At 28.1% G+C, this 14,217-nt stretch overlaps 2 protein-coding genes across 2 annotated transcripts; one reads left to right on the top strand and one right to left on the bottom strand.

The window, feature by feature from the left end:
• Nucleotides 1-532: 532 nt before the first annotated feature.
• J3458_000002 (uncharacterized protein) lies at nucleotides 533-3,026 on the top strand (the record flags this gene model as incomplete). Its single annotated transcript, XM_066115893.1, has 4 exons — nucleotides 533-1,469; nucleotides 1,538-2,338; nucleotides 2,397-2,425; nucleotides 2,487-3,026. The coding sequence occupies 4 exons, from the start codon at nucleotides 533-535 to the stop codon at nucleotides 3,003-3,005; spliced, it is 2,286 nt and encodes a 761-aa protein (XP_065977773.1). The 3' UTR covers nucleotides 3,006-3,026.
• Nucleotides 3,027-3,409: 383 nt separating this feature from the next.
• On the bottom strand, nucleotides 3,410-4,798 carry J3458_000001 (uncharacterized protein; the record flags this gene model as incomplete). The annotated part of the gene is made up of 8 exons (XM_066115892.1): nucleotides 3,410-3,512; nucleotides 3,586-3,723; nucleotides 3,778-3,847; nucleotides 3,915-4,216; nucleotides 4,304-4,376; nucleotides 4,439-4,465; nucleotides 4,526-4,567; nucleotides 4,622-4,798. 8 exons carry the CDS (start codon nucleotides 4,796-4,798, stop codon nucleotides 3,469-3,471), a joined length of 873 nt encoding a protein of 290 aa, XP_065977772.1. The 3' UTR covers nucleotides 3,410-3,468.
• Nucleotides 4,799-14,217: the final 9,419 nt, after the last annotated feature.

Genomic DNA, 14,217 nt, shown 5'->3' with positions numbered 1-14,217 from the left:
ATAGCGACATGGAGTACCGAAAACGAAGGGGTAAATGATGGATCAACTTAGCCAGCCCACACTGCTAAGAAGATGAGCCGCTATCGGACTTGAATACAGCTTTACCGGCCATATTCCGTCTTGCGTATTCACATGCTCGATCAGATGGTAGACCGAAACGGGTCATTGAAGGCTAATATGACGCGATCGCAGATTGCAGATTGCCTTTAGCCCGGTCTGTCAATCAACTTGGCAATGATTTGTCTATAAGAAACAGTGTCTGAAGTAACAGGACTTTAGAACTTAGTGGATAGAGAAAAAAACAGAGGGGAAATCGGATACAGCAACACCCAAGACTTCACGAGCCTGCTGCCATGTCCGACCCTAAGCCCCAGCCCAGCACCCCAGAGGAATGGAAAGCCTATGCTTTCTCAAAGGATGTTACTAGTATTCCATTACGAGAAGCAGAAAATGTGAACAAAATTGCGGCAAGTAGCACATTTTTTGAGATGTCTCATATTCTGTGCTGACATGGGATCACAAGAAAACCGCGATGCTCCGCGGAGTTTACCTTGACTCCACGGCACTTCTGCCCTCTATGCTCAGGCTGAATGTTTTTACAGATATTTTTGCTCTTACGAAGCATGAGAATGTCGTTTCACCTCACAAGAATGGCACCATACAGATCACTGCAAGGGTTTTGACGGCGGATGCGCCGGTGACCATAGTAATACCGTCGGATGCCTCGGGCGCAATATCCATCTACGCCGCCATTCTGGATCAGCCGGTCACGATACTCAATGGCTCCGACAATTTGGAACTTGATCTTGGGCCCGAGTCCGAGTATATTGGCGTTACCATTGGGTTCTCCTCGGGCGAAATGGAGCACGACTACGAGAAGAAATACCCGTCGACCTCAAGCGATGACCTGAAAGCAAGCCTGAACACGCAACTGCGTATTGCTCTTGTTCAGTTCTGGAAAAACATGTCCGTTGCAGTCTCGTTGAGCTCCTATGTTGCGACGATGACGACTAATCAAGAGTACTTTAATCTGCTCAACACGCAGGCGGTGGCAGTAGGCCAACAACTCGCCGGACAAGCCATAGCCGGACCGGACATGAGCTATGCTCCTGTTTTAGTCCTTGATAGATATAAAGAGTCTACACAACAGGCACTTAATGCTGCTACCGCTTTCGAGGCCCAGTTCGAGCGATTCCAGGATAAGAAGGAGTCTTTGGAAGTCCACAAACAGGCTTGGGATACCATGCTCGCACAGGCTAGAAATGAGAATTCCATGCGCGTCAACCTTCGCAACATGGCGCTGGATAAGTACAAATCGGCTCGTCAGACTGCCGTGAGCTGCGAGGCGCAGTTTAAAGAAGACGACTTTGCCTTAGAAATTCTCAGAATTCGTTTCGAGAATGGGCTCCAGAAGTGGAAGGATGAACAGGAGTTGAAAGCCGTGTTTCAAATCCTCATGGCAGCCGCTTGTAAGCCGACATATCCACTTCCAATAACAGCTTAATCTTTGTAAGATTAGACTAATCTCTTTTTGCAGCCTTTGCATTGAATATTGCAACGCTTTGTATGGGCAACCCCGGAGGCGGCGGTGGCGCCGCAGACGCTGTAGGGAAGGCCGTCGAGGCGGTCAAGGTAGCAGAGGGTCTCGTCGGCCAAATTGGCAAAGTCTTGAGATCCGATACTTTTAAGAAGTTGGCCGAGTGTGTCGAGGCGCTTTTGGCATTGTATCCCATCATAGAGTCCGTGGTGGATGCAGTAGGCAAGTTCGAGATCGATCCTACCGTGGAGATCCCATCTCTGGACACCATCACTGGCACCAGCCAGGGTGATGCGAATGCTGCGGCCATCGTGACAATGGCTGCGTGGGATAAATGGATTCTCGAGTCAGACGAGCAGATGGAATTTGCTGTGAGTGAGGGTGTTGACTATGCCAGCGACTACAGACTGGCACTGCGAAAGCATGCCATCAACGGGAAGCAGCTGACTCAGGCCCATGCTGAAAGCGTTAAAGCAGGCTACGAGTATGTCCAGGCCCAGATGGAAGTCATTGTGTCTGAACAACAGATTTCCGGCCTTCAAAGGCTACGGGACGAGTATGAGGAACAAGAGGCCATCTACGCTCTTGCCGAGTCTATGCTCTACGATCGCGCCATGGCCCTAAGAACCACTGTTGTTATATCCCTTCGGAACATGGCATGGGCTTATCGTTACTGGGCCCTTACTGCAAGCTCCATTAGTCTTGACTCCCGAAAACCTCTCGTCGAGTACCAGCAAGACCTCTCCATCATCATACAAGAGATGGTAAATGCTGATTCACGATATTCTAGCGACTTCCAACGTAGGTAAAAATGAAGACTATCATATTTTAGGTATAAGCTAAGCAGTCTTTAATCTAGCTTTCGACTATGATATCGACTCTGAGGATGTAAGTTTACATACCCTGGCCCTAACCCTTTTCTACATTGCAGAGGGCTGACGAAGATCAGCTCCCTGCTGGATGTGGGCAATCAATGAAGGATGGTATCAAGGGGAAGAACCACATTGGTAGCTTCACACTCGCTCCAGAAAAGGGGCTTGCAAGTGATTTTGACGAAGGCTCCCACTACCGTCTAGATGGGCTTAATCCTACCCTACTTGGAGTGCTCCCCAATCCAAACGCTCTAAAGGGTGGAGTGGCAGTGGTGAACTTGCGAATCACCACTTCTGGAATCTACGCAGACATTGAAAAAGATAAAGTATTCCGTTTTGCAAGTCTTCCTCAATCTCGAAGGTGCTCGTACGAGCTGGACGAGAATGGGATTAGAGGAAAAACTCGCGTCTATCCCGCCTTTGAAACAAAAGACCATGCCGAGCCCACTCCATTTACCCAGTGGAAGATTGAGCTGTTGAACCCAGAGGACATTCTTTTGGATGGCTTAAGGGGGATCGATTTGCAGTTTACGGGGCATGTTCGTTTTGATACGAAGCGCCGCAGACCTAGGGTGAAGGACTCTAGGAAGAATTAACTAGATGCAGAGTACATCGCCATCATTTTGAGATTGTTTAAATTATTCAGATGAAGTTGTCGACGAATGTTTACTTCATAAAATTGATTGGACAAATCAATGCCCCTCGTCCCTTCCATATCTCGCTGAACGAGTTCAATATGCATTTCCCACTGGATAGCGATTGTGTTTGTCAAGCCCGAGTCGCTCATTCAAGATAGGAGCAACTTTTTGAAAGTGAAGCAGAATCGAAACGATTATCTAGCTCTCCTGTAGTTTTGCGCCATCATCTCGCGTAGAAAGTTAAAGAGTATCTCATTTTGCTGAACTGTCTAGATAGTCGTGCTTGGCAGAGCTCCTAGTCAACCGACTCAAGCGCCTAATCGGAAAAAAAAGTACTCTCAGTAACGATCAGGGATCCGGGCTGCCCATTGACCATCAATTCCCATCATATTCAAGATCATTCATTCCGAATTAATGCCTTTCATGCTCTTACAGTATCAATAAAGTTTGATTTGAACTTCCTCACTGCAAATGGGGGAACGCAACGAAGTCAGCCACTCTCCACATCGAACTTCGAAAGCAATGCGCCTGTACTCACCTTCCTTGTCCAAGTCTTCCCACTTCTCAAGTATGTTGCCCTTCTGCAGATCCAAAATAGGGCCTGGCCCGGGTGTGGTGTTTCCCTCCACGTACTTGCGCAATGAGACAAGATCCATGTCTATCTCCGCAACAGCACCTAAGCACGTTATTAAACTGACGCCGTTGCTAATTTTCGGGAAAGATAGCTTACCAACAGCTCTCTGCAGCTCATTCAACGAGGCCGCAGTCCCGTCAGTCAATTGGATTTGCCCAATCCATGCCTACACAGTCCTCATTTGTCAGACAATTCCCGAGATGGGCGAATTCTCGAAACAAGGAGTAACATACTCTCATCATGTTTATTGCAAAGTTATTCATGGCAATTTTCACCATATCAGGCATAAAGGCCTCTAGGAGTCGACGATAGATGGCTTCGGTGTTTAGCTGGGCGCTAACTTGCTTCAGCTGGTCCTGTGCTAATTTGACGGCGTCTGTGGAATTGGCCAAGACTGCTCTTGTAGCCGTAGCCTTGGTGGAAACATTGTGAATGCCAGCCAAGCGTGCATCAATCTGCTCTTTGACAGATTTGCGCAGTGCCTCGTTGTCAGATTCATCCTTGTACAGCCGTGCCAGATCATCAAACAGTTTATCTAGGGCGCGAAAAATAGCGTTAGCTGAGCATGAAAAGAATGGACGGCTGCTTTCTTTGAGAAACTATTCTGGGCAGGAGGTCCAACCATAATCTCTGGGAGCTGAGGCCGAAAGGACAAGGATTCTGTCGCAGACGTCTCCGACATCGCGATATGCTGTCTAGATTTCAAAATATCAGCACGATTTGGGCCCAGGAATTAGACAATGGATCTGTAAAGTACCTTAAGCTTTCCTGCGTTGAAATGAATCTGCAAGTAAAGGTAAGTCATTTGCGACTAATCGTGAGACTCCGAATCAAAGAGCCGTACCTCTGTCATGTACTTCAGACAGTCTTCAAGTACATCTAAAAGCTACTCCCTATTAGTTGATATTTCCTTTAGGCCAAAGGTTTTGAGTCTGCCTACCACGTCAAATGCGTCACTGGAGAAGTTAAACTCCTGGGCCGTCGTCTCCTTGCTGTGTGGCACGTCAAGCATCTTGTTGATGGCTAGAATGAGGCTGCTAAATGAAGGCCCCTGGCAAACAAAACTCTTGTTAACCAAGAGACCCCGCGGGGTAAGGTAGTCCAAATCAACGCCCATGATGACCGAGTATCCAAGTAATTGCGTTTGACACACTTCCCAGAAAAGGAATGAGTACTAGATGAGCAAACTGTCCAATGTGGATGTCTTTTCGAGGAATTCTAGCATGAAACCACATTACACCATCTCAGAGGCCACGGAGAGAGAGCTAAAAGGGCACACTTATAAACTTGCTGGCGGGGATATTCGGCCAAGGGCCCAGGCCGCTATTGCCAGATCTTTTTGCCCCATGTCTCAGTGGCCAAACCCAATAACCACTGACACATCAAGTGGCAAATCACAACTGATTTCATTCCTGTTGCGTTGTATTTGAATCCTACCCTTTACTGCATGCTTGTGGAGAGGGTCTGGTCTAATGCAACGTCGCCTTATCAGGGTGCTGCACCGCAGAGACGGCCGCTTGGTCGATCAGTACGGAGTACTCCCGCCAGTCCGTCAACCTTTGATCCCATCCGAAGTCATGCCAGCTTGCGAGTGGGTTTTATGCCTGTAACGAGGTCTTCTGGCATACAGCGGTGACCCGAAAAAGTCTGGTGGCATTGGCTGCCACAATCATAGTTGCTTTTGCTGTTAAAACGTAGTTGGACAATATGTTCAGCTTGCAACTAATTTGTCCAGGAAAAATAATAATAAGAATTATAACCTTAAGTTAAGAGATTATTACTTTATACCATTTAAATTTACTTAATTATTATTATTAAAAATACTTAACTTACTTATATTATTCTTCTTATAAAATAAAAAAAAAACTTTACTTTAAAACCTTAAGTTAAGTTTTATCTTAAAGTTATAATATTTATTAACTTAAGTTAAATAATTATTTATAACTCTTTTAACTTTAAGTTAATTATAAAAGAAGCTTTTAACTTAACTTAAAATATTAAATTAATTAATTAATTTATAATAATATATAATAATATTATTAGCTTAAATATTTAATTAACTTAAGCTTATAAAGCTTTACGCTTATAAGTTTAGTATATTAAAGCCTTTAATTATTATAACCTTTTGATTATTTAACGTTATTATTAAGAGGTTTATAGTAAATATTAAAAGGTTATTACTCTTATAAGATAAGGTATTATAATAAAAAGAAATAAGTTTACTTAATTTTAATACGCTATAAAAGATATTACTTATTAGTTTACTAGTAATATATATAATTAAATTATTAAGTATACTTAAAATAATATTAATAAGAAAACTATTATTATTAAAATATAAGAAGTATAAGCTTAAAACTCAATAAAAGTTTAAGCTCTTTATTAAAAACTAATAAGAACTTAATATAATATTAAGGGTTAAGCTATAAATAAAAATTAAGTTATTATTAACCTCTTAGCTTAATAATATATTAACTTTTAAAACCTTAATATTTACACTTAAGTATAACTTTAAGATATTTATATTTTAATTAAATTTATTATTAAAAATACTCTTAAGAAGTTTAAAATAGGTTTATTTATTAATATTAAAAGAATATTAGGTAAAATTAAGTAAAAAGTTATCTTAAACCACTTAACTTAATCGCTTATTATTATTATTTTATAAAGTATTAAAAGAAGTATCTTTACTTTACCTTATTATAATAAAGATATACTTTATATAATATATATAAGAAATTCGTAGGATAATTAGCGTTACTCTTATTTCTTAAAACCTTTAATTTATAGGGTCTCTTTAAACCTTAATTATTTAAGTAACTTATTTAATAATAAAGATAATTATTAAAATAAAAGGCCTAATAGACTCTCTTTAAGTCTCTTAAAGCCTTTAAACTTAAGCTTAAAACTCTTTAATTAACCTAAATAAGTAAACTCTTTAGCTTATTTTATTAATTAAACTTATATTATAAAAAAAGATAACTTATTAAAGATCTTTAAGTTAACTCTCTTTAATAAAAGATTTCTTATAAAGTTTTACTTTTAATAGACTAATATTATTATATATATTAACTTTTATACGCGTAACTTACTCTTTAATTAACTTAAAATTAATTAAGTAAGATTATTATTAGCTAATAAAGTAAAGACCTAATATTAATAAAAAGCCTAATAATTTTAAAGTCTTTAAGTAATAAACTATTAAAACGCGTATATAATTATTATTTAAAAGAGATTTAAAGACGTTTTAGAAGTAATTAATAACTTAAAGAAGCTTTTAAAGATTAAATACTTTAAGAATATCTTATAATTTCTAATAAATATAATAGACTTAAATAAAATAATTTATTAAATTAGCTTTACTCTTTAAACGTATATTATTAAGGTATTATTAAATAAAATAATTAAATTAATTTACTTAAGAAGAGATAATATATTACTCTTAAATAAAGAATACTTTAATACTATTATTAAAGTAAGTTAAGTCTATAAAAATATATTAATAAACTTTAACTTGATTAAATTTATAAGAAAAAGCGCGCTTAATTTAACTTAAAAGCTCTTAAAATTAAGTTAATTTAAAATTAATAGCTTATAAAACCTTTAAGTTGATTAAAGAAATTCTTAAAGAATTAAATTAAAAATAATAAGCCTAATAAAGAAAAGAGATAAGAGTTCCCTTAAAAAGCTTTTAAAGAGATTAATAAGGCTTTTATTAAGAAAAGAAAGAAAGCTAATAATTATTATTAATATTATAAATAAGATAATTACTCTTTTATTTAATATTATACTAGTAAAAATAAAGAAGATAATATCTTACTATTAGCTTCTTTTAAGATTACTAGTATTATAGAATTTAATAATAATAAACGAAAATCTAATAAAGAGAAATTAAAGCTATTACTAGTAAAATAGCTTAAGATTAATATAATCTTAAAAGATTTAATAGAATATAATTACGTGTTACTCTTTAACTTTAATTTAAATTTTTAAAAGACTCTTATAAGTTATTTTATAAGAAAAGGTTTTTATTTTAAAATAAACTTAACGTAGCTTTATATTTAAAGAAACCTTAATTTAATAAACCTTAAATTAAGCTATAATAAATAATTTCTATAACTTTAATTAAATAAAGAAAAGAAACGTTAATTAAAGTTCTTCTTAATATTAATAGCTTTTTACCTATTATATTCTTAATATTAGCTTAAAAATTAAGGATTTTAATTTATAAGTAATCTTAAAAGAAAATCTTATATAAGTTTAATAATAAGCCTAATAACTCTAATAATTACTATTATATAAGCTTTATTATTTTAAGATATTAAAAAGATTACTTTATAAGTATAAACTTTAAGTTAAAAGCTATAAAGATTAATTATAATATTATTTTTCTTTATTAATAAATAAAGTAATATTAGCTAATAAACCTTTAAAATAATAACTTAAATAAGATAAAATTCGCCTTAAAGTTTTATAGGAAAAACTATATAAGCTTAAATTTATTAAGACTTAAGTAAATAAAAAATCACGTTATAATAATAAAATTAATAATATAAGTAGCCTTAAATATAATACCTAAAAAATTTAAGAAATTTATTCTTATTATATTAGCTAAAGTAGCTCTTAACTTTTTAAACTATTAATTATAGAATTATTAAATTAAACTAATAAAAGAAAAATCTCTATTATAAAGACCTCTTTTTATTATATTTACCTAAGAACTTAAAGCCCTTTATTCTTAATTAAATAAAATACTTAAATTTAATTAAATTAAAAAATCTAAAGTATCTTGTAATATCTCTTTAATATTTATAGATAAGAAAGACTTAAAAGACTCGCTTTAATTAATCGTTAACTATAAAGGTTTAAATAAAGTTATAGTACTTATTAAGTACTTAATACCACTTATTTATAAGCTTTAAGACTACTTATAAGAAGCTATAATCTTCTTAAAAATTAATCTTAAAACTAGGTTTAATCTTATACGTATAATAAAAGGCTATATTTATTTATTTAAGTACCCTAAAGCTATTATAAGCTATTCTAGTACTTTTATATGTAGTTAAGTGGGAAAACCCTTTATATAAGAAGAAAAACCCCTTTACTTTTATTTTAGGTTATTCTTACCCTACTATAACCTATAATTATATAAAGCGTATTTTAGATTATATAGGTTAAAGGTACTTATTAGGTTAGTTATTTTAATAATAGTTTATTAAAGCGTATATAATAAAGGTTTAAGTTAAGTTTAAATTAGCTTTAATATATTAATTAAGTAGCTATTTGAATATTTAAGTGTTTAAGGCTATTATATAATTTTCTTAAGTATTATATTATATTATATTATCTTAGGCTTAACGTAACGCTATATCTTAAATATTTTTAATATAATTAATATATTATAATAAACTTTACTTTATTCTCACTTTTAGGGTTACTTAACTAGGCTTAATTAGCTATTATTAGCTATTTAAGGCTTATTATAGCCTTTATAAGAGCTTTAAATTAAGCTATTAATTTTCCTTTCTTTCTTTCTTCTTTAAACCCTTAATTTTTATATGTATAGCCTCTTTTTATAGCCTTTAATATTAAGCTAGCTTTATAATAGCTTTTAGCTCTTTTTATAAGCTTATTAAAGCTATACTTATATTAGCTTATTTTTTAAGTGTTTTCTAAGTGAATTTAATTAATACACGTTATTTTTTAGGCTTTTTCTTATCTCTTATAGCTTTTATAAGCTTTTTTTAATTTAAGGTAAGTTCTTACCTAATACTAGCTTAATACTAAACGTTTCTCTCTCTTATTTTATTTATTATTTTTAATTATATATTAATTTATTTTACTTTATACGTTTACTTAACTTTAACTTAATTTTAATATCTTTTTATTAATATTTTATAAAAGCTTATTATTTTTAAAATAACTATACTTAATATTACTCTTAAAATATATTTTAATTAATTAATTAACTTTAATTTAATAATAGTATTAACTTAACTATAAAAGAATAGCTCTTTTAAGGGTAAGATACTTACACTTATTTAAAAGAAAAGAGCTATTAAGTAAAAGATTACTATAAGTACTCTTATTTTACTTTAACTTAATATTATATTAATATTTATATAAGTTAACACTTAACATTAAATTTTATATTTACTTTATATAACTTAAGTTACTATTAATATAAAAAAGAGTTAAGCTTATCTTTATTATATTATCTTTAATAAAATTATTCTTATATCTTAGCTTTAACTTAGCTTTATTAACTTTTATAAAATCTAATACTATTACTTATGTTAATTATTAGGTTTATAATTATTTTTACTTAAAAATAAGTTAAGTTTAATTTAACTTTAGCTTATAATCTTATTATTCTTTTATATTAATTAATATTTTATAGGTTTTTATTAACGTTAAAACTTATTTAATTTTACCTTAACTTTAAGATAAGCTTATTAAGCTTATTAATACTTTTAAGCCTTAAGTATATACCTTTATTATACCCTTAATTTTAACTTTAATTTAATTCTAGTTTTTAGCTTAATTAAAGGCTAATATAATTATCCTTTAAAAACTATATAATAAGCTTAAGAGTAAGGTTACTATTAGCCTAGCTTTAACTGCTTATAGTAGTAATAATTATAAGGAGTTATTAGTTATTATAAAGCGCGTTATTAAGTTAGTATTAGCTTTAAATACTACCTAAAAGGTAATAAATAATTTACTATAGTAATTACTTGTTGTTACGAAGAAGGCTACCGCATCTAGTAGCGGTAATAAAAGGCTATAAATAAAAGATAGCCTTTAAGTATAAATATAGTCTCTTTAAATATATAGTAATACTATTAAATCTTATTAACGCTTTTATTATCTTTTAGGTAATAATAAATAGTATTTTTTAAGATTTAATTAATACTAGTACTTTAGTATACTTAAATAATATTCTTATTTATATAAGCTTTATTAAAGAATATAATATTATAGTTAAAGAGTTACTTACTTATCTCTTTTAATATAATTTAATAATAGCCCTTTAAAAATACTATTAAAGAGTATTAAAAGTAGAATTTCTTAGCTATATTATCTCTATAAAAGATATCTTAATATTTAAGAAAAAGGTTAAATATATTCACGTATAAAAAACGCTTAAGAATACTAAGAACGTTTAAAAATTTATAGGATTTATTAATTTTTATTAATAATTTATTAAGAGGTTTTTAAAAATTATTAAACCTCTTATAAACGTTTTAAAACCTTAAGCTTAAATAATAAAGATATAAAACGCCTTTAATTAACTTAAAGTAACCTTTTATATAGCTTTAATTTTAACTTATTTTAACCTAGCCTTACCTTCTTAAATTAAAGTAAATACCTTAAACTTTACTTTAAGCGTAATACTCTTTTAAAAAAGTTTTAATAAAAAGTAATATTTTATAGTATTTTATTTGAGAAAGCTATTATTAATAAAAATAAACTATAAGATATATAATAAAGAGCTTTTAATTATAATAAACTTATTTAAACGCTAATATTAGTAGTTAAAGAGTATTATATATTATATTAAGGTTTACTTTAATTATTAGAATCTTAGCTACTTTATAATAATTAAAGTCCTTAATTATTATTAAGCTTAATAAGCTTAAAAGCTAATAAAATTTTAGTTTATTATGAATTATTAGCTAAGAAAGTTTAATAATAAAGTAAATATTCTTTTTTAACTCTTTTAATATAAGTTAAATAAAAGGGGAGATAAAGATTAATTAATATTAATAGTCTTATAAAAGAAATACTTTAATTCTCTTTTAGTAATTCTATTAACGTTAAATTAAATTTATAGCTTATTAATAAAGAGTTAAAACCTTAACTTTCTTTAATAGCTTTAAGCGTTAATAAGAAATAACTTTATATACTAAGAAGAATTAAGAGAGCTATTAAAAATAATAATAATTAAGAATAATCTCTTATATAAAAAAGACTACCTTTAAGTCTTAAAAGCTATTTAAAAGAAAGTTTTAAAGTTAAAATATAACTTTAAGATAATAAGCTACTTTAATATAAATAAAATAATAAAGTTAATTATAAGATACTTTTAATAGTTAAATATAAAAATAATAATTAAAAACTATATACGTAATTACCTTAAATACTAAAGAAATAAGAACTAATAATATATAACCTTTAAACTTCTTTAATTATTAGAACTTTATTATTAGCCTTAATAATTAATAGTAATAAACTTTATTATAAACCTACTCTTATTTAAAGCATTAATAAAAAAACTACACTATATATAGTTTTTTAGTATAGTTTTTAATGTAGTATAGTTTTTATAGTTTTAGTATAGTTTAATTACACTATAATTACATTTATAATATAATATATGATTATAAAGGGAAATTTTAATTATAAATATAACGTTAATTATAAGACTTATAAGGTTATAACTATTATACTTAAAAAAAGCTAATTTAGCTCTTTATAATATACTAGTTAGACCTTTAAATGTATTGTATTTTTTGTATTTTTTACTATACTATATTATAATATATTATATTATAATATAATATAATATAATATATAAGTGAAATACCTATAAATGTATTATTAGAAGATTTAATAATAAATTTTAAAAAAAATATAATAATAATAAATTTTTTTCGTATTATAATAATATAAAAATTATACTTAAAAGTTTACGTATAAAATATTTTACTTTTAAAATAAAATAAATATAAAATATTATATAAGTTTTTATATAAAACAAATAAAAGAATAAGGTTTTTTTTAAGCTTTATAAAAACGTTATATTATATGAATTAAGTAAATATTTTTAAATAATTTTTTTTTACTTATATTATATATAAAAAACTAAAAATATATAATATATATTAATTATTTTAAAAATATTATTAAATAATAAAGAAAAATATATATATAATATAAGATAATTTTATAATAATATATCCTTAATAATATATTTTTTTTATTTTTCCTTTATTTATTACTAATTTAACTTATTTATTATACTTTATATTTGAAATATTTTTATTAATATAATAGAAATTATATATTATAAAATTCTTTAGCTTTTTTTATATTTATTTATATATTTTATAATTATAAAATATTTATATATACTTATATATATTATAATATATATATATATATATATATTAAAAATAAATTCTATAACTTTTATTATATTATATATTTAATTTATTATAACTCTATAAAAAAACGAATTTTATTATAAAATTAGTATTATTTAAAAGCTTATAATCTTAGCTATTTAAAAATAATATTTTTACTTATTTTTAATTAATAATTATAAAGATATTATATATAGTATTTAATAGTATAAAGAAAGTAAAGTATTTAAGTTATTTTACGTAACCTTACTTTAATAAAAACGCTATATTATATAAACTAAAATATCTCTATTAATAATAGACTAAAATAGATAAAAATAAAATTAATTAATAGCTCTTAAAAAGCTTTATCTTTACGTATTAAGTGTATCTTTATAAGTCTAATATTCCTAAAGTTATATTAACTTAAAGTTTAAAAATATAAATACTTTTTATAGTATATATATATATGTTTTAAGTGAAAAAACGCCTTAACGTAATATAATAAAAAGCTCTTCATATATTATAATTATACTAGTATATTCTACTATTTTATAATAATTGTATTTTATCTTATAAATTTTTCACTAGTTTTTATCTAAATATACACGTTTTAAGAGTAAGTTAAGCATTAAAAAAATGCCTGAAGTTTAAGGTTTTTATAATATCTTTTATTATATTTAAACTCTATATATTAATTATATTATCTCTCTTTAAAGTTTAAAATTCTCTTTTTTTATATTAATACTTAAACACTTATAACTTAATTAATATCTTACTTTTAATAAAACTTTTTTTTTAACTAAATAACCCTACTTTTAGGGTATATAATAATTACTTTTTTTACCTTAAAACCCTATCTTATTTATTATTAAAAATAGCTAAATATCCCTTTAATTTTAAATCTAATTTATTTACGAATAATAACTCTACTATAAGTCTTTTAACGCTAAATTAATATTAAAATAACCCTAAAGATAAAAAAAGCTATTAATTTAATTTAAAATTATATATCTTTTAATATAATCTCTTTAATCTTTAATTATTAGAGATTAATTTTAATAAAGAAAAACTTATTTATTATTTTTACACTTAATAAGACTATTTATCTACTTTTTATAGTAAAGTAGAGCGTTTTTAGTCTTTTAATAGTATTATATATTATAAGAGAAAATATTCTTTTATTATAACCTTAAAAAACAAAGAAAATTCTAAATTAACGTGTAAGTTATTAACTTATAATCTTTAAACTATTCTTTTAATATATTAATATAATATTAATATTATATTATGATACTTTAAAGATATTAATTACTAATTTATTAATATATAGTGCCTATTAGAGTATTAAAAGTAGTGTAGTTTTATAGTTTTTAGTGAAATTTAGTGTAGTATAATATAGTGTAGT

The sequence above is a fragment of the Metarhizium acridum genome, assembly GCF_019434415.1.
Source record: "Metarhizium acridum strain ARSEF 324 chromosome Unknown scaffold_1, whole genome shotgun sequence".
Classification (NCBI taxonomy): Eukaryota; Fungi; Ascomycota; class Sordariomycetes; order Hypocreales; family Clavicipitaceae; genus Metarhizium; species Metarhizium acridum.
This window is presented reverse-complemented; position numbering and strand designations above follow the sequence as displayed.